Consider the following 19,746-nt stretch of genomic DNA (forward strand, 5'->3'; position numbering starts at 1 on the left):
AAATCCAGTTTTAAAAGTTTAATAAAAATGAGTAGAATTACAGGCCAATAATTAAGTGACGAGATACAGTGTCGATGGGGCATGTTGGTCCATGTGGGCGAGTTGGGCCAAAGGGCCTGTTTCTACACTGTTTGATTCTATGATTCTAATTGCTGGTGCAAAACTAATGTTCCTTTAGGGAGAGCTGTGTGCTACTTGAAGACCAGGTAGTCCCAATCAAGCATGATTGGGGCAAAGAATAAACAAGTTGCTGTTGAACTATTTGCCCGCAGGTATCTGCATGTTGACTCCCCTTCAATCTTTCTTTCCCCAGGCAAACCGGTCTCGAAGTCTAGGGGCAACAATCTACTGCGTTGGTGTCAAAGATTTCAATGAAACCCAGGTGCGTTTGGTCACAATTACCTCCTAACCTACGGCAAAAGGTCATATCAATGAAACCGAGCAGGATCATGCATGCACTCGATGAATGGAAAGGATCAGAACGATTTGAAGCAGATTGTGGTTTTAATCTTCTGGTTCGGGGCTAGATTTGGAAATGGCATTATCTAATTTTGAGAATCATTGGGAATGATTATATTATATTATATTAATCATTGGTATTATAGATTGTAGCTATTAGTGGCATACAAATACTCACTTAATTATTCATCAACAACTTGAGTTGGCATTTTTGTCGTTATATTGCTCTGCCCAGCACACTCTGCATTAGAATAGACCGAATTTATCAAAATATCAATCATGTTATTAAACAATTGTGCGTGGTATTATCTGATTTGTTGGTCAGAATGCAAAACCGAGCTTTTCACTTTACACGTGACAGTAATAAACCTAAACCTCAAAAAAGTTTGTTTTAAACAAAATTTATACTGTATAATTAAAACTTCAATTAACTGTGCTAAAGTATTGAGTATTAAAAAATAATCAATTTACAACTTTCACTTTCACGTTGATAGAAATCCTAATTTGGAATCCAATCTCCAAACAATTTTGAATCTCCCATTAACATTTTCTGTCGTGCCACTGTGACAATTTGCAACGAACAATAATATTGATTTATAAAGTTATTCGAGTTGTGAATCATCTTGCTGCTGAACACTAGGATCAAACATTCCAATGATTCCTTGAATTCAAGCATTTCAAGTTTGGCCAAAGTTGAAGCATGATTCTCTAGTGACTGGCCATTTATATTTCAATATTAAAAATGCCCCTTAATTGCTTGCCGTTGTCCACTACTCCTGCCAAGAGTAGATTGACGAGACTGTTGCCTGGTGGGACTGTGGCTCTATTCGCCTTTAATGTCTTTCAAGTTCTTAATCTGTTGGAATCAGACTAATAACCACAATCCGTCTGTGGAAGAGTCCCAACCCGAAAAGTTACCTATCCATGTTCTCCTGGGATGTTGCTTGCCCCGTTGAATTACTCCAGCACTTTGTGCCATTTTTGGGGGATTAATCTGTTTGTAGATAAACAAATCAACAATAGACAATAGACAATAGGTGCAGGAGGAGGCCATTCGGCCCTTTGAGCCAGCACCACAATTCAATGTGATCATGGCTGATCATTCTCAATCAGTACCCCGTTCCTGCCTTCTCCCCATACCCCCTGACTCCGCTATCCTTAAGAGCTCTATCTAGCTCTCTCTTGAATGCGTTCAGAGACTTGGCCTCCACTGCCTTCTGAGGCAGTGAATTTCACAGATTTACAACTCTCTGAACGAAAACATTTTTCCTCATCTCTGTTCTAAATGGCCTACCCCTTATTCTTAAACTGTGGCCCCTGGTTCTGGACTCTCCCAACATTGGGAACATATTTCCTGCCTCTAACGTGTCCTACCCCTTAATAATCTTATATGTTTCGATAAGATCCCCTCTCATTGTTGAGATCTGCCACCACTTAAATAATTGAAGGGTAAATTTACCACTTTCTATTGGTGATGCTAATAGTCCCACACCGCGAGAACGTGAGAAAACTCCCCCCTCATTAAATGTGAGGGATTGCCTGTCTCCAACAACAAGGGCACACAGCCAGCAAACTGTGTGAGGAGTGGGTATGGGAAGGGCACAGAGCCAGTAATGCCATAGACTTGTAGACACAAGAAACTGCAGATGCTGGAATCTGGGGCAAAGAGAACAAAAACTGCTGGAGGAACTCAATGGGCGAAGCAGCATCTGTGGAGGCAGAAGGATGGTCAACATTCTGGGCTAAAACCCTGCATGAGGACAGATAGTCTCGAACACCAAACATTCTGATGGGGGAAACTCAACGGGTCAAAGAGCATCTGTGTGGGTGGGGAAAAGGAATGGCGGAGGTTTCAGGACGAAACCCTGCAGCGAGAAAGGAATTAGCAATATTTTGATCCCAAACTTTCCCAAACTTTCGATGACTCAGTTGCTTGTCGACCGACTGAGTTCCTCCAGCAGATTAATTCTTGCGTAGGAAGGAACTGCAGATGCTGGTTTAAACCGAAGATAGACACAAAAAGCTGGAGTAACTCATCGGGACAGGCAGCATCTCTGGAGAGAAGGAATGGGTGAATTGTGGATGATCAGCCATGATCACAATGAATGGTGGTGCTGGCTCGAAGGGCCAAATGGCCTCCGCCTGCACCTATTTTCTGTGTTTCTATGTGACGTCTCGGGTTGAGACCCTTCTTCAATTGTTGTTCTAGATTCCAGCATCTGAAGTTTCTTCTATCTCCTGGTCAGCCTAATTCTCTGATTTAAGGGAGACACAAAATGCTGGAGTAACTCAGCGGGTCAGGCAGCATCTCTGAAGAGAAGGAACGGTTGAGTTACTCCAGCATTTTGTGTCTACCTTCGATTTAAACCAGCATCTGCAGTTCTTTCACACTAATTCTCTGATTTGTTGCTCCCCCCACCTATAAAGGTGATGTCCTACCTTAGGGTCACCACCGAGCATTCAGAGTAATCTGGAAGTAATGAAGACTTTAACACTGATGCTAACCAGTTCTTATTAGTAAGACGCTCCACGTGGAGTTCTACTGAAGAGCTCATCTGTGGCGTGGCGGTAGAGTTGCTGCCTTACAGCGCCAGAGACCCAGGTTCGATCCTGATTGCTGTTGCTGTCTGTGCGGAGTTTGTACATTCTCCCTGTGGCTGTGTGGGCTGTCTCTGGGCGCTCCGGTTTCTTCCCACACTCCAAGACGTGCAGGTTTGTAGGTTAATTGTCTCCTGGAAATTGGCCCTAGTGTGTAGGATGCGAAATTGGGATAAGACGGAACTAGTGTATGAATGATCGTTGGTCGACGTGGACTAGGTGGGCCGAAGGACCTGGTGTCTTAAAAAAAGGCTTTACCTCTTAAAAAGCTAATTCAGTTTGTTCAACCCAAAGTTGGTTTCTGCAAGACGCACTCACAAAACATCTCCTAATTCAAGTACCGTCTGGCAAACTCTGCTTCAAGTGAACAGAAGAAGCGAAGAGAATATTACATTTGTGAAGTCAGTAGGGTTCTCAGGTGTCTGGAACAGCACCCATACTCCAGAAGGGCGTTGGCAAGGAGTTGGCACGGCACAGAATCCCTGACGTCAGGAAGTCCTTGTGTCTGGCATTGAATATTCTTTCCAATTGCCTTTGCCAACATTGCTTACATCAACCAGTGCAAGAAAACAGATTACAGCATCAGGCAGCAGTGTAGATTTGAAACTTGTTCACTTCTTTCCTCTGCCATTTAAATAAATTTAAGCCAGGTTGTCATAACTTTAATTTTGCATATTAACATACAACTGTATTTCGGGTCTCAACCCAAAATATCACCTACTCCTTTTCTCCAGAGATGCTGCCTGACCCACTGAGTTACTCCAGCACTTTGTGTCTATCAACTGAATTTAAGGCCATAAGTAATAGGAGCAGCATTAGGCCATTCAGCCCATCATGTCTACTCCGCCATTCAATCATGGCTGATCTATCTCTCCCTCCTAACCCTATTCTACTGCCTTCTCCCCATAACCCCTGACACCCGTTCTAATCAAGAATCTATCTTTCCCTGCCTTAAAATTATCCATTGACTTGGCCTCCACAGCCTTCAGTAAAAATACACATTTTCCTTAGTTTTTAGTTTAGAAATACAGCGCGGAAACAGGCCCTTCGGCCCACCGGGTCTGTGCCGACCAGCGATCCCCGCACATTAACACTATCCTACACCCGCTAGGGACAATTTTTATATTTACCAAGCCAATTAACCTACAAACCTGTACGTCTTTGGAGTGTGGGAGGAAACCGAAGATCTCGGAGAAAACCCACGCAGGTCACGGGGAGAACGTACAAACTCCGTACAGACAGCACCCGTGGTCGGGATCGAAACCGGGTCTCCGGCGCTGCATTCGCTGAAAGGCAGCAACTCTACCGCTGCGCCACCGTGCCGCCTATCTTCACAATACTTCTAAATGTTGGTCACAGGGCTGTTGAATAATTGATTTCATGTTTTATTTCTCTCACCGACCCACCCCACCTTTTTTCCCCAACCCCTTCCACCTCCTACCCCTCTGCCGCAACCCGCGATCGCTGCAGCTGGCACGCATTGCAGACAGCAAGGACCACGTCTTCCCCGTAAACGATGGCTTCACTGCCCTCCAGGGCATCATCGACTCGGTAAGTGCCGCGTGACGTGGCCGCGGGTTACGGTGATTGGAACGTCCCGGGCCGTGGGTAGTGAATTGCATGCAGCTGCTTCCAATTACCTCGCTGGGAGCTGGGCCCAGGCCGAGCCAGTCCACACCAGATGGTGGAAACTGTAAACTGTGAGGGGTTGAGACCAAGGGACTGTATTTTCTACAAGGCTGAGGCACCGAAGAGGCACTAAAGTCCGATTTTGTACTGACAAAATAACTGCAAGCAACAGTGGCTGAATAGCTGTGGGGCAAAGGTGCTGATGACAATGACTAACAAATTGTCAGGTCTTTTTACAAATACTGGTCTAAAATCCTGACTATCAGATTACCAGAGGCGAGCTTTAAATTTGGGGCAGCACGGTGGCGCAGCGGTTGAGTTGCTGCCTGACAGCTGGTTCGATCCTGACTACGGGTGCTGTCTGTACGGAATTTGTACGGTCTTCCCGAGACCGCGTGTGTGTTTTCTCCGGGTGCTCCGGTTTCCTCCCACACTCCAAAGGCAGCCTTCAGTAAAAATACACATTTTTGTTAGTTTTTAGTTTAGAAATACAGCGCGGAAACAGGCCATTCGTCCCACCGGGTCCGTGCCGACCAGCGATCCTCGCACACTAACACTATCCTACACCCACTAGGGACCATTTTTACATTTACCAAGCCAATTAACCTACAAACCTGTACGTCTTTGGAGTGTGGGAGGAAACCGAAGATCTTGGAGAAAACCCACGCAGGTCACAAGGAGAACGTACAAACTCCGTATATTGGCTTCGATAAGAATTGTAAATTGTCCCTAGTTGTCTCGGATAGTAGTAGCGTAGGGGGTGATCGCTGCTCAGCGCGGTCTTGGTAGGCTGCAAGGCCTGTTTCTGTGCTGTATCTTTAAACTAAACTAAACTAAATTTAAAAATCATTATTATGGAGATTATATATGGAGCTTAACTGGAACTTTTTTTAAAAGGAACGTTCCTTCGTGTTAATTTTCACAAAGGAAAGAAGAGAATTTGTCAGTGTATTTTGCACGTGAGCACAGAGTGTGGATCCGTGTGGAATACGGAGCTGCATTGTGGAAAGCTCAGACATTGGAATGAAGACAGAGTCAAATTAGTGAGCGGAAATTTGGGTCTGAACCCATGGAGAACGTCACTGGTCTCAGGGCTGGTTCTGGCTCGGTGCCATGGTAATCACTCACACTGAGCCCAAGAGTATGATAGCAGTGGCAGAAATCTTGGCAAAAAGCCGCACAAATCATGTAACGGTGAAATGGTCCTTAAAAAAAAAAAAAAATTAGCTAAGGTGATTTGGTTTTGTGGGGGATTGTCGCAGAATTTACAAGGAATGCAGTGGGAAACATTGGAGTTTCTGTTCAGTGTCGACATTGACAGGAATGGGGATAATTTACTGAAACTTACTGCACATACAACATGTGAGGCAGTATAATAAAAGCCCTTGGCAATGAGTTAACATTTGTTCTCCTGCTGAATGGTTTGGATTTCAAATATTAAAAAACAGGAATGCGTAAAAAATGCAATGTATGCGCATTCAATAAAGTGCCCGATTTACTCTGGGAAGTAAAGCAAATAACATTGATAGAGTATGGTTATCTGCATTAAACTGCACAGTATCTCTCTATATCAGTTTATATCTCTCCTCTTCCTTTCCCCAGACTCTCAATCTGAAGAAGGGTCTCGACCCAAAACCTCACCTTTTCCTTTTCTCCAGAGATGCTGTCTGACCTGCTGAGTTACTCCAGCTTTTTGTGTCTATCTTTGTTGTCATGGGTTGGTGTGCCCTTGGATTGTGTGGGTCTGTGATGCAGGCCAGTGTACTCTGAGCGAGCCCGGCCATTGTGGATTGGTGAGACCTGGCTAGTTTGGGTCTGTGACGTTAGTTATCGGGATTCTGTGACCAGGGCCAGTGTGGACATGAGTGAGCCTGGTCATTGACTGTCTGAGTCAAGTGTGCATCAGTGGAACTGGTACTATTTAGACTTTAGACTTCAGAATTTAGAGATACAGCGTGGAAACAGGCCCCTCGGCCCACCGAGGCCGCGCCGACCAGCGATCACCCCGTACATTAGCACCATCCGACACACTGGGGACAATTTACGATTTGCAGAAGCCAATTAATGTCCAAACCTGCATGTCTTTGTAGTGTGGGAGGAAACTGGAGCACCCGGAAAAAACCCACTCTGCCGCTGTGCCACATGTGCTATTGTTGGATCTAAGTGACCCATGTCTTTACTGGATTTGAATGATCTTGGCTAATACTGCAACCTTCCGATCCATCAGAACCAAAAGTCTAAGAGCATTGGAAAATTATTGTAAGAGCCTCAGCTATTCTCTTCCCATCCCTTTAAAGGCAATATTTTATCTGGACTGAGCAACATATTCCTTTTTAAAGATTCTTAACAGCTCAAGGAACCTCTCCCCACGTTCATCATTTGCAGCACTTTACTTCTTTAATGTGAGAGGCTATATCCTCTCTTCCATGAGGGCAGAAACATAGCATTCACTTTGAAAATGACTATTTTTTCCAGCCCCATACTTCAGATATTATCTTGGTTTCTAACAGGCTCTACTCTTTCCTTTTCTCTGTCATCTGTGAAAGAATATCGAAGATTTTTTAACATTATTTGCCAATATTTTTCATACTTTGCCTTCCTATTAATCCGATTTCTGCAGCTGCTCGACTCATCCAGGCTTTCACAGTAAGTGTGATAAACTTGCATTTTTTTGCTTGATCCTGCCCCATGTGTTCCTTGAACTCATGACTTAGCTTTTGGAGGGGGGGGGGGGGGGTCTCTAGAATTTGGAGCTTCCCCTTTTTAGGTGAGAACAGGTTTGTCCAATGCCTTCCACTGCCACCATGTTGATTTTACTTTCAGATGGCCATTTGCATTCTAATTTTGCTAAATCATATCTTAGCCGTATAAAATTCTTTGTTTTTCAACATAAAGCTTTTATTTCAGTTTGTTTTTAGTTTTTCGAGATACAGCGCAGAAACAGGCCTTTCGGCCCACCGAGTTAGCACTGACCGGCGATCCCAGCACATTAACACTAAACCTACACACACTGGGGACAATTTACATTTATACCAAGCCAATTAATCTACAAACCAGTTGTCTTTGGAGTGTGGGAGGAAACCGAAGATCTTGGAGAAAACCCATGGGGAGAATGTGAAAACTCCATAGTCGAGATCAAACCCGGGCCTCTGGCGCTGTAAGGCAGCAGCTCTGCTGCTGCATCAATGTCCCACCCGTCTATATGTTTTTTTTCATGAGAGGAACAGATTGGGTAATTGTACATGTGTGTAGGAAAATAACTGCGGATGCTGGTACAAATTGGACATGGTCTTTTACCCAGAATAGGGGGATCAAGAGCCAGAGGTTGTGGGCTTATGGTAAGAGGGGAAAGATTAAATAGGTACCTGAGGGACACCTTTTTTACACAAAGGGTGGTAGGTACATGGAACAAGCTACCAAAGGACGTAGCTGAGGCAGGTACTATCACAATAGACAATAGACAATAGGTGTAGGAGGAGGCCATTCGGCCCTTCGAGCCAGCACCACCAATCAATGTGATCATGGCTGATCATTCTCAATGTTCCCCAATCACAATGTTTAAAAACCATTTGGACAGGTACATCGTCAGAGTAGGTTTAGAGTGATATTAGCCAAACGCAGGCAGGTGGGATAGTAGATGGAGCATGTTCGGCGTGGGGAGGTCGGGCCGAAGGGCCTGTTTCCACGCTCTATGACCCTATGACTCTGCTAAATCTAGTTGAATTATTATAATCATTACCTCCATCCTTTCCCCTTTCCTGCATTTTTCTCACAAAACTAAGTCTGGTGCCAGCTCCTCTCCCATTGGTCTTGCTACTTGATTCTTGATCTGAATGGTAATGGTTCTCAGTAACATTGGTCCTCCTGAACTCTGAATTCCAGAGGAAGACACAAAGTGCTGGAGTAACCGAGCGGGTCGGGCAGCATCTCAGGAGAAAAGGAATAGGTGATGTTTCGGGTCAAGACCTATCTTCAGACTCGAAACGTCACATATTCCTTTTCTCCAGAGATGCTGCCAGACCCGCTGAATTACCCCGGCCTTTTGTGTCTATCTTTGGTGTAAACCAGCATCTGCAGTTCCTTCCTACACACTCCATACTGAGTGGTTTCCTTCTAACAAGTAACAATTCTATCCCTTGCAACTATCAGGGATTCCCCAATATAAGCAGCTTTTGTACTGATCTCACAGGAATATCTGGACCATCTGTACACTAAAACTCTTGTTTGTTTGTTTGTTCCTGAACTACAGCCAAAGCGGTACATGATAGCGCGACAATTTTAGGCCCACCTTAGTCACCGTCGTCCCTTTGGAGGGAGGGGGAGGAGGGAGGATAAGGGGGGTTGAGGGGGAGGGGGGGAGGGGAGGGGAGGGGAGGGGAGGGGGGGGAGGGGGGGAGGAGAGGGTGTTGCACCAATGCAGGATGGGTTTGGGCCCAATGGGTCCACTTGGTCTAGTTGAATATAAAACAAAAGAATTAAGGTTTGATGTTCACATAGGTTCTGACTGATTTTTACAACTACACTCTTGGTGTAGAGGCAATCATAACATCATAACATTGCCTCAAGCTTGCCTTTATAATTGGATGGCTGAGAACCGATGGTACGTTAAAGGGAGATGAGATTGAAGGTGTAGCTAGATTATTTCCCATTCATTGAATAACAGCCTGATCTCAGATTATTTTGTGGGTTCCTTGTGTCCCCAGCTATAGCATTCTTGCAAAAAACTGTCTCTTCACTCAAGCTTACAGGAATGCACGTTGAACTCATTTATCCACATCTTTCCTGTCATTACCAACATTTTTTTTTCCTAGCCTGGGTGGTGAAAGGGAAGAGGTTACAGCAAGTCACAACAGGTCACATACAACGTGTTCCCTGCTGGGAAATGGGGCAGTTCAGGCCAGTTTGGATGGAGGTCCTTTCAATCTGCCAAATCCTAGAGTGCATAAGAAATAAGCCAGACAATCTAACACTAATTGGGCATCAATCCACAGTGGAACGCTGCCCATTATGTACATTGTTATATTTGAGACAGTGTTGCTAGATGTTCATGATGTGTTAGTGCATTGAAATTATTTCTGCTGGATGAGGGGTTGGGACTCATTTTGGGGATTTTTAACCGAAGGAGCATTACACTTTGTGTGAGAAAATAACTGCAGATGCTGGTACAAATCGAAGGTATTTATTTCACAAAATGCTGGAGTAACTCAGCGGGTCAGGCAGCATCTCAGGAGAGAAGGAATGGGTGACGCTTCAGGTCGAGACCCTTCCTCAGACTGATGTCAGGTGGGCGGGACAAAGGAAGGATATAGGTGGAGACAGGAAGATAGAGGGAGAACTGGGAAGGGGGAGGGGAAGAAAGGGACAGAGGAACTATCTAAAGTTGGAGAAGGCAATGTTCATACCGCTGGGCTGCAAGCTGCCCAAGCGAAATTACACTTTGTTCAGCATATCACATTGAAGCTTAGTGATGCTAGCAAAGGGTAACCAAAATGGAAGCATGTTGCACTTGCCAGTGGCACCATTTAACAGACCTATTGATGTCAGCTGAATCACTGAATTAGTAAAGAGAAACACAGTAGCACAGCAGTAGAGTTGCTGCCTTACAGCGCCAGACACCTGGGTTCGATCCTAACTACGGGTGTGGTCCGTACGGGGCTTGTACGTTCTCCCTGTGACCGTGTGGGTTTCCTCCGGGTGTTCCGGTTTCCTCCCACACTCCAAAGACATTCAGGTTTGTAGGTTAATTGGCTTCAGTAAAATTGTAAATTATCCTTAGTGCAGAGGATAATGCTAGTGTACAGGATGATCGCCGGACGACACGGACTCCGTCAGCCGAAGGGCCTGTTTCCACGTTGTATCTCTTACATCAAACATCCAATTTCAAATCCCTTGCCATCTCCTACCTACTTCCTCCAGCCCATTGAGATTGTGAGCCTTTCCAAATCTGCTTTCTTTGTTACTTTGAATGGACAGTTATTAAGCTACATTAGTGCTAAATTCTGCAATCTCTCTCCCAATGGCAAGAAAAAGTTCAGTGCCCTTGAGGGGCCAGAATTGGACGGGTACAATTATCTCAGAAGGTAATGGTGCTGCAAGAGATTTAAGGATGGGTGTGGCCACGGAAAGATTTGAAGAACAGGATGAGAAATTGAGATGTTAAAACATGCTGTTACAGTTGAGAGATTGGGAACAGATGCTGGATTCGCAGTGATGCCCAATTCTAGTGGAAATAAATATTAATAAATAAATAAATCTTCCATCTCATGATAATGATCTAGCAAACTTCATATCCTACAAGTTATCTAGGGATGAGTGTGCGTTGTTTACAGAACGTTATTTGCATCAGCACATTCCTTCGGAATTACTAGTGGCGGGGATGTTTTGCCCCTGATGATCCATCTGCCATTTTTGGATGAGGTAAAATATTAAGGCAGAGCTGCAACAATTTGAACATTCTTGGCGTGGGCCAAAGCAAATCACTCTGGTGAAATCACGACCTGACACTCCAACAGCTGATTAAATGCAGCAAAACCTGACATCAGCCTTCACTTGGAACTTGTGTCCCAGTTATCATATCATATCATATCATATATATACAGCGCGGAAACAGGCCTTTTCGGCCCACCAAGTCCGCGCCGCCCAGCGATCCCCGCACACTAACACTATTAACACTATCCTACACACACACTAGGGACAATTTTTACATTTACCCAGCCAATTAACCTACATACCTGTACGTCTTTGAAGTGTGGGAGGAAACCGAAGATCTCGGAGAAAACCCACGCAGGTCACGGGGAGAACGTACAAACTCTGCAACAAGTCAATATTTAATCAAATAACATTTACAAAATGCTGCAAACGCCAGCAAACATATGAAGAAAAGGGTGAAGTTAATAAAACAAAGCAAACAGAAATTTAAATTGCCAAATTCTTGACGTTTTTTCTGATGGAGTGTACACAGCAGAACTGCTCAGGGTTGTCCAATTCGGTCAAATGCTGTTTCTTTTTAGATTTTTAGATTTTTTAGATTTAGAGATACAGCGCAGAAACAGGCCCTTCGGCCCACCGGGTCCGTGCCACCCAACGATCCCCGCACACTAACACTATCCTACACACACTAGGGACAATTTTTACATTTGCCCAGCCAATTAACCTGTACGTCTTTTGGAATGTGGGAGGAAACCAAAGATCTCGGAGAAAACCCACGCAGGTCACGGGGAGAACATACAAACTCCGTACAGACGGCGCCCGTAGTCAGGATCGAACCTGAGTCTCTGGCGCTGCATTCGCTGTAAGGCAGCAACTCTACTGCTGCGCCACCGTGCCGCCCACCAACCTCAACTAACCAACCAACCTCATTGTGCCTCTGATACTGCTGCAAGCATCATTTTCATTGTCGTCACACCGACCCCAGCCAACAATGGGCCATTATGGGCTCTATCCTTCCTGAGGTCATCTGTTGCCGGCCCTGATTTGTTCTGGCCTTTTCTCACCTTCAGTTTATTTCCCCCCCCTCCCCCCCCCCCCCCCCCCCCCCCCCACCACCTGTACTTTCAGTCTGAATAAATGTTCCGACCCGAAACGTCACCTGTTCCTGTTCTCCAAAGATGCTGCCTGACCCACTGAGCTACTCCGTGATTTTGTGTTAATCGTTGGTATAAACCAGCATCTGCAGTTCCTTCCTACGTATTTTGCCAGTGTATTGAGGAATTGGCAAAGGAACAAATGTACCTTAAGAGTCACTTTTGTGTGTTAATTGGTCTTCATCAATAAATGTTGAACGACAAGCCATATTCTTCAGAAAGTCCATTCAAAATCGCCGTGTAGTTATGAACAAAACAATGTTTTGTAATTCCAGTCACATTTTTACACTGGAGATCCTGGCCTTGCAAAGTTCAAAGTGATGGGCAAATATTTCAGGGAGGATGGGAGTAACTTTATTCCTGGGTGTGGTGGATGATCTGTAACTTAATGTCTATAATGGATGATCTGTAACTTAATGTCTATAATGGGTGATAAAACATAGTGACTCTGGGCTTTCAAAGGGAAATTAATAGGCCTTTTACCGTACGTGAATGAATGAATAAGTCTATTGGCCCCTCCCCCTTCCCAGTTCTCCCTCTATCTTCCTGTCTCCACCTATATCCTTCCTTTGTCCCGCCCCCTGATATCACAGTCTGAAGAAGGGTCTCGACCCGAAACGTCACCCATTCCTTCTTTCCTGAGATGCTGCCTGACCTGCTGAGTTACTCCAGCATTTTGTGAAATAAATACCTTCGATTTGTACCAGCATCTGCAGTTATTTTCTTACACTACATAAGTCTATTGGCCACGTATGTACACATACAAGGAATGTGCCTTGATGCTCTGCTTGCAAGTAACCACGAACATACAGTAAACAATTAAGAATAAAGCATAAAACATTAAGATTACAACATTACAATTTAAACATGTGATTGAAATAGGGTAAGACAGGGTGAATACACAACTTCTTTATTTTGGAGTAGGGGAATCCAGAGTAGAGGACACAGATTTAAGATGAGAGGGGGGAAAAAAAAAATTAGGGATCTGACAAATAACATTTTCACACAGAGGATAGTGTATAGATGGATGCGAGCTGCCAGAGGAAGTAGTTGAGGCAAGTACAATAACAACATTTAAAAGTAATTTGGATGGGTACATGGATCATAAAGGTTTAGAGTAACATGGGCCAAATGCGGGTCAATGGGACTAGCTGCATCTTGGTCGGCATAGACGAGTTGGACCAAAGGGCCTGTTCTTGTGCTGTATGACTTTATGACTCCGTGACTCTGCAAATAACCACTCAGGGCAAATAGATGGAAACTATTGCAACCGGCAGCTGGGCAGGAGCAAAGAGATGTGACCGGAAATCAGAGGCATGATTATTCAGTTGAGGAACAACTTTTCATGTGGCAGAAATGGGGGATTACCTCCCCACCAAGAGCAGTTGATGCCAGCAACGGTTACTCGTTGTAGTCTGAGTGCAATAGATTTTGCTGGCGAAGGCTCCAAAGAGAAATGGTGCCAAGGCAGGTGGATGGTTGTGAAAATAAATATCGGACATGACCTTCACCAGAGATGGAGCAGGTCCAGAGATGGAGCTGAATAAACTCCTTATCATGGCGCAGCGGTAGAGTTGCTGCCTTACAGCGAATGCAGCGCCGGAGACTCAGGTTCGATCCTGACTACGGGCGCCGTCTGTACGGAGTTTGTACGTTCTCCCCTGTGACCTGCGTGGGTTTTCTCCGAGATCTTCGGTTTCCTCCCACACTCCAAAGACGTACAGGTATGTAGGTTAATTGGCTGGGTTAATTAAATGTAAAAATTGTCCCTAGTGTGTGTAGGATAGTGTTAATGTGCGGGGATCGCCGGGCGGCGCGGACCCGGTGGGCCGAAGGGCCTGTTTCCGCGCTGTATCTCTAAATCTAAAAAAAAAATCTATCATTTGCTTTCACCATGGGGGGATGGAGTAATAAAGTCTAAGCCTTCCTACTGATTCTATCATAGTTTAATCAGACATTTAATCCAGAATACTTTTCAGGTATTCCTTTGCAATAAACTTAATGACAATGTTTTTAAGACTCTGTGTTCCAAAAAGTTCAAATCTTGAACATTTGAAAAGAATGAGATTTTTTTTTGGTAACGTTTCAGTAAAGATGCGCATGATAAAGCTTAGTAGTAATTGCACCTCCCCAGCTCAGGCCAAGGAGGGGAAAGCATTGCATGATTGCTGATTTTTTGCTTCTTTCCCCCTAATGAACAGATCCTGAAGAAGTCTTGCATCGAGATCCTGGCAGCCGAGCCGTCAAGCATTTGTGCTGGGGTAAGTGCGTAAGGCCGACATCGAACACACTAGATATTTTGATTTCTCGGAGTTGAATCCACTCCAGTAAAAGCACGCAACCTGGCGGTTTCCTTTCCTCATGGGATGGCACGGTGGCGCAGCGGTAGAGTTGCTGCCTTACAGCGAATGCAGCGCCGGAGACTCAGGTTCGATCCTGACTACGGGCGCCGTCTGTACGGAGTTTGTACGTTCTCTCCGTGACCTGCGTGGGTTTTCTCCGAGATTTTCGGTTTCCTCCCACACTCCAAAGACGTACAGGTATGTAGGTTAATTGGCTGGGCAAATGTTAAAAAAATATTGTCCCTAGTGTGTGTAGGATAGTGTAAATGTGCGGGGATCGCTGGGCGGCGCGGACCAGGTGGGCCGAAGGGCCTGTTTCCGCGCTGTTTCTCTAAATCTAAAAATCTAAATGTCATACATTTTCACATTGCAAGAAAATTTCGTAGGTGCTGAGATGAGGTTTTTCATTCATCTTTAGTTATTCCATCGAAGGTATCACAAAATGCTGGAGTAACTCAGCAGGTCAGGCAGCATCTCTGGAGAGAAGGAATGGGTGACGTTTCGGGTCGACCCGAAACGTCACCCGTTCCTTCTCTCCAGAGATGCTGCCTGACCTGCTGAGTTACTCCAGCATTTTGAGATACCTTCGATTTGCACCAGCATCTGCAGTTATTTTCCTACACAACCTTAGTCATTCCATGTTCATTTACTGTGATCAGCCAATGAGTCAGTTGCAGGATAAATTTGGCATAAAGGTGTGACTTTCATGTGGTGAAATGAGATAGGGACATTCCTGCAACTCTCATAAATTGTCTTGAAGTAGTAGATGTTCTTTTTGCCCTGTCTCCATGCTGCATCTCCAAACTATCTCTAAACTCTAAGCACATTGCTCTATAGAGCAGGGGAAATAAATCCTGCAGGACAGGTCCTCCCCAGGTTACAAGCACTGTAAGGCAGCAACTCTACCGCTGCGCTACCGTGCTGCCCCGTACATATTTGGGAGATTGGCGGGATGGACAGGGATGGATTTGCCGAGCGCTATTGTTTAGATTTAGAGATACAGCGCAGAAACAGGCCCTTCGGCCCACCGGATCCGCTCCGCCCCTGCGATCCCCGCACACTAACACTATCCTACACCCACTAGGGACAATTTTTACATATGCCCAGCCAATTAACCTGCATACCTGCACGTCTTTGGAGTGGGCTATGGAGTACGCTATGGGCCTGTGGCATCTTCTGCCAAGTGGGAATGGGACATTTGTCCGTGCCTGCCCTCCCCGCCAGCAGCCCAACAATCAGGGACTGGGTGAAGCGGAGCAGAGGTGGCAGCGCTGAGCAGTCTCCCAGGCTCACTCACTGAGACAGTGAGGCCAGCAGCGAGCCTTCCTTCACATGCCTGGTCGCTCACCAGTCACTGGTGTCTCTGCGAATGCCCCCCACACGCTGCTTTATTCATTTCTGGAGTTCCTGCGTAACCTGGGGACTTCCCCGAGATTTCAAATGGGAATTGGATAAATTGGGTGACACAGTGGCACAACTGCTGCCTCACAACCCCAGAGATCTAGGTTCGATCCTGACCTCGGGTGAAGTTTACATAATCCCCCTGTGACTGCGTGGGTTTCCTCCAGGTGCACCGGTTTCCGCCCACATTCCAAAGACGTACGGGTTTGCTGATTAATTGGCCTCTGTAAAATGCCTTTTGTGTGGAGGGATGACATAGAATTAATGTCAACGGGGTGATCGTTGGTCAGTATGGACTTGGTGGACCAAAGGACCTGTTTCCATGTTGTATCTCTAAACTGAATTAAATTTGGAGAGACATCTAGCAGGTTAATGGTGAAAGAGTAGATGTGGGAGGTACTGGAATTGCACTGAGAGGAACAGGCATTATAATTGTAGATTTATATTTATACTAGACAAAATGGACCCGTTGGGCCCAAACCTCTCCTGCATTGGTCCAGCACCCTCCCCTCCTCCCCCCTCCCCTCTCTCCTCAACCCCCTCTCCCTTCTCCCCCACTCCCCCCTTCCTCCTCCCTCCTCCCCTCCCCTCCTTTTAAACTTTAAAATGTGAATAACTTAAAAAATATAAGACCGATTTCAATAAAACTACTTGCATTATCACTAAAGTGACAATGGTGAGTAAGGTGGGCCTAAAATTGTCGCGCTATCGTGCACCGTTTTGGCTGAAGTTCAGTCACAAACAAGATAACAAACAAGAGTTTTAGTATATAGGTTATGGATATATATATTATGCCTTTTGTTTCTCCATGTGAGAAGATAGCCGTACCTATTGTCATTTTTAGTTTAGTTTAGAGATACACCGTGGAAACAGGCCCTTCGGCCCACTGAGTCCTCACCACGGACATTAATACTATCCTACACACACCAGGGACAATTTACCAGGCCAATTAACCTACAAACCTGTATGTCTTTGGAGTGTGGGAGGAAATCTACGATCTTGGAGAAAGCCCACGCGGTCACGGGGAGAACGTACAAACTCCGTATAGACTGCACCCGTAGTCGGGATTGAACCTGAGTCACTGGCGCTGTAATCGCTACAAGGCAGCAACTCTACCGCTGTGCTACCATTACTGCCATGTTGCATGAGTCTGAACAGTAGAACGCTACAACACTGGAAGTCTTTCAGCCCATTTAGTGTGTGCCAGGCCTTTCGAAGAGCAATCTATTTTGTTCCATATCTCTGCTCCCTTCCCGATATCCCTGCAATTGTTTTCTACTTAAAGGGTTTAAGAGAACTATTAAAATGATTTATCAGCCGATGAAGACTTTCCCGAAAGTAGTCCTCAGAATACATCGGTCGGGACTGTGTTCCTCATTAAAAAGGTTACTTTAAAAGAAAAACACTGAGTTACACGATTGGTATCAGGGGTTGGAGCATAAAATGTCAAATATTAATGAATCTTCTTTTGAGTCTTCACTCTGACACAAACTTGTTTATGAGACTCGGCAGATTTTCAGAACGCCTGGGATGAATTCATTTTGCGATATTTTGTATAAAATGGAACGTTTCCAACTGTGCTTGTGGGATTTAGCTGTAAAATGTGCTTATGGCCATGAATTTTTGTCATGATAACTTAGAGCTTTTTTTTCTTCAAAACTTTGGCACCCAACACAACAATTGAGATTATAATGAGTTGACTGTCTCACAAAGCACTTCCTTTGTTTAAAGTAATGGTGTCCAATAATTTTGAATGCAGTTTTCGAAGTGTTTGTTTCTTTTTATCCTAACAAAGCATGCCCTAAATCATATGGTATCATTCAGTCATCACCATTTGCTCATGAATTAACACAATTTGGCCAAATGACAAGCTTTGATAATTCCCTTGTAAAAGAACCTTGGGACATATTAATTCATTTCTCAGTTGTTTGTGGTATCTTGCTCATATTTTCCTACTGAACAAGTGACTGCAAATTAGTTAACTGGATACATTTGCGAAATAGGAACTCTATTAACTTTCTGTTATCGTCAACACAGCAAAGGGCCCTTCTGTCCATCTGCACCCATGCCTTGATTCATATCGTGCCTCCATTCATATCATATCATACTCTTGCCCAGAGTAGGGGAATCGAGAACCAAAGGGCATGGTTTTAATGTTTCCAAATACACAGGACAAGAGGTTAGAAATCCAGAGTGCCAAATGTCAACTTGCTCCCGGTGGTGATGGGAGGCTTATGCACTCACCTATGCTCCTCCGACATTGAGAAAGGCTAGGCAGACACGTCATTGGGGTTATCAAGTGGCCACCTACTTTCATCGACATTTCGCTGATTGGACCCACGACGTCTCCAGTAGGCTCAGCAGTGCATTCTGGCGTCCCAGAACCACCTAGCCGGCTTATTTGGGAGACCAGATGGGGTCTTTCCTCTTCAGCCAGAGCCACTGGCTACTCCGCTCTGCCACCTGTGATGTTTCCTTGATAGCCTGGCGTAGGGCTTGTCCGCTGATCCCCCAGGTCCTTCATCAGTCATCTCCTTTTGCCGTCTGGACTTGCTTTCCAAAGCGGTTGCCCTTTCCTTTTCCTCCCTTACTCCATATCGTTAGATTAAGGGGGGAAGATTTTATAGGAATCTGAGGGGTAACCTTGTAACACAAAGGGTGGGTTTATGGAACGAACTGCCGGAGGAGGTGGTTGAGGCTGGGACTATCACAACGTTTAGGAGGCAATTAGACAGGTACACGGAAAGGACCGGTTTAGAGGGATATGGGCCAAATGCAGGCGTGGGACTCATTAGATGGAACATATTGGTCGGTGTGGGCAAGTTGGGACAAAGGTCTTGTTTCCACACTGTATGACTCTATGGCTCGATGATTAAGCTAATCACATTTGCCTGCATCCGTACCCGTGCAAATGCCTTTTAAATGTTGTAATTGTAATTCCCTCTACTACCTCCTCTGGCAGCTCATTCCAGACAACCACCATCCTCATGGCCCTGAGATCTTCTTTACAATTTGTCCCTGTCACCCTCAACCTGTGCACCTCTAGTTCAAGATTCCTTTGCCCAGGGTAAATGCTCTAATTATCCAGCCGTCATCTATGCCTCTCGTAATGTTATGAATCTCTATATGGTCAACCCCTCAGCCTCCTACATTCAGTGAGGATAAACCCTGCCTACTCAATGGCTCCCTTTAACTGTAGCCCTCCATCCCATGCTACATTCTGGTGAGTCTCTTCTGCACCCTCTCTCTTGCTACCACACCTTTCCTGTTGTGTGGTGACCAGGACTGCTCCCTCCACAACTCCCTGGTTCGCTCATCCCTTCCCATCCAAACCCCCCCCCCAGGTACTTTTCCCTGCAACCGCAGGAGATGGAACACCTGTCCCTATACCTCCTCCCTTGCCTCCATCCTGGGACCTCAGAGGTGTTTCCAGGTGAGACAGAGGTTAACGTGCACCTCCTCTGACCTCATCTACTGATTGAGAATGATCAGCCGTGATCACATTGAATGGCGGTGCTGGCTCGAAGGGCCGAATGGCCTCCCCCTGCACCTATTGTCCATTGTCTATTGTCTACTGCATCCGGTGTTCCTAATGTGGACTCTGGTCATCGGTGAGACTAAAAGTAGACTCGGACACCGTTTCGCTGAACACTTGCGCTCGGTCTGCCAAGGCCTACCGGATCCCCCGGTTGCTAACCATTTCAACTCCCCTTCCCACTCCCATACTGACCTTT

General features: G+C 45.4%; 1 protein-coding gene across 1 annotated transcript in view; it reads left to right on the forward strand.

Moving 5' to 3' along the window:
- LOC144610460 (anthrax toxin receptor 1-like) overlaps positions 1–19,746 on the forward strand; it is a 198,820-nt gene that overhangs the window by 71,062 nt on the left and 108,012 nt on the right. The window contains exons 7-9 of the mRNA XM_078429186.1: positions 314–382; positions 4,528–4,608; positions 14,471–14,530. Coding sequence (XP_078285312.1) covers positions 314–382; positions 4,528–4,608; positions 14,471–14,530 — 210 coding nt within the window. The remainder of the gene's footprint in view (positions 1–313; positions 383–4,527; positions 4,609–14,470; positions 14,531–19,746) is intronic.

Source organism: Rhinoraja longicauda, chromosome 36 (assembly GCF_053455715.1).
Source record: "Rhinoraja longicauda isolate Sanriku21f chromosome 36, sRhiLon1.1, whole genome shotgun sequence".
Lineage (NCBI taxonomy): Eukaryota > Metazoa > Chordata > Chondrichthyes > Rajiformes > Arhynchobatidae > Rhinoraja > Rhinoraja longicauda.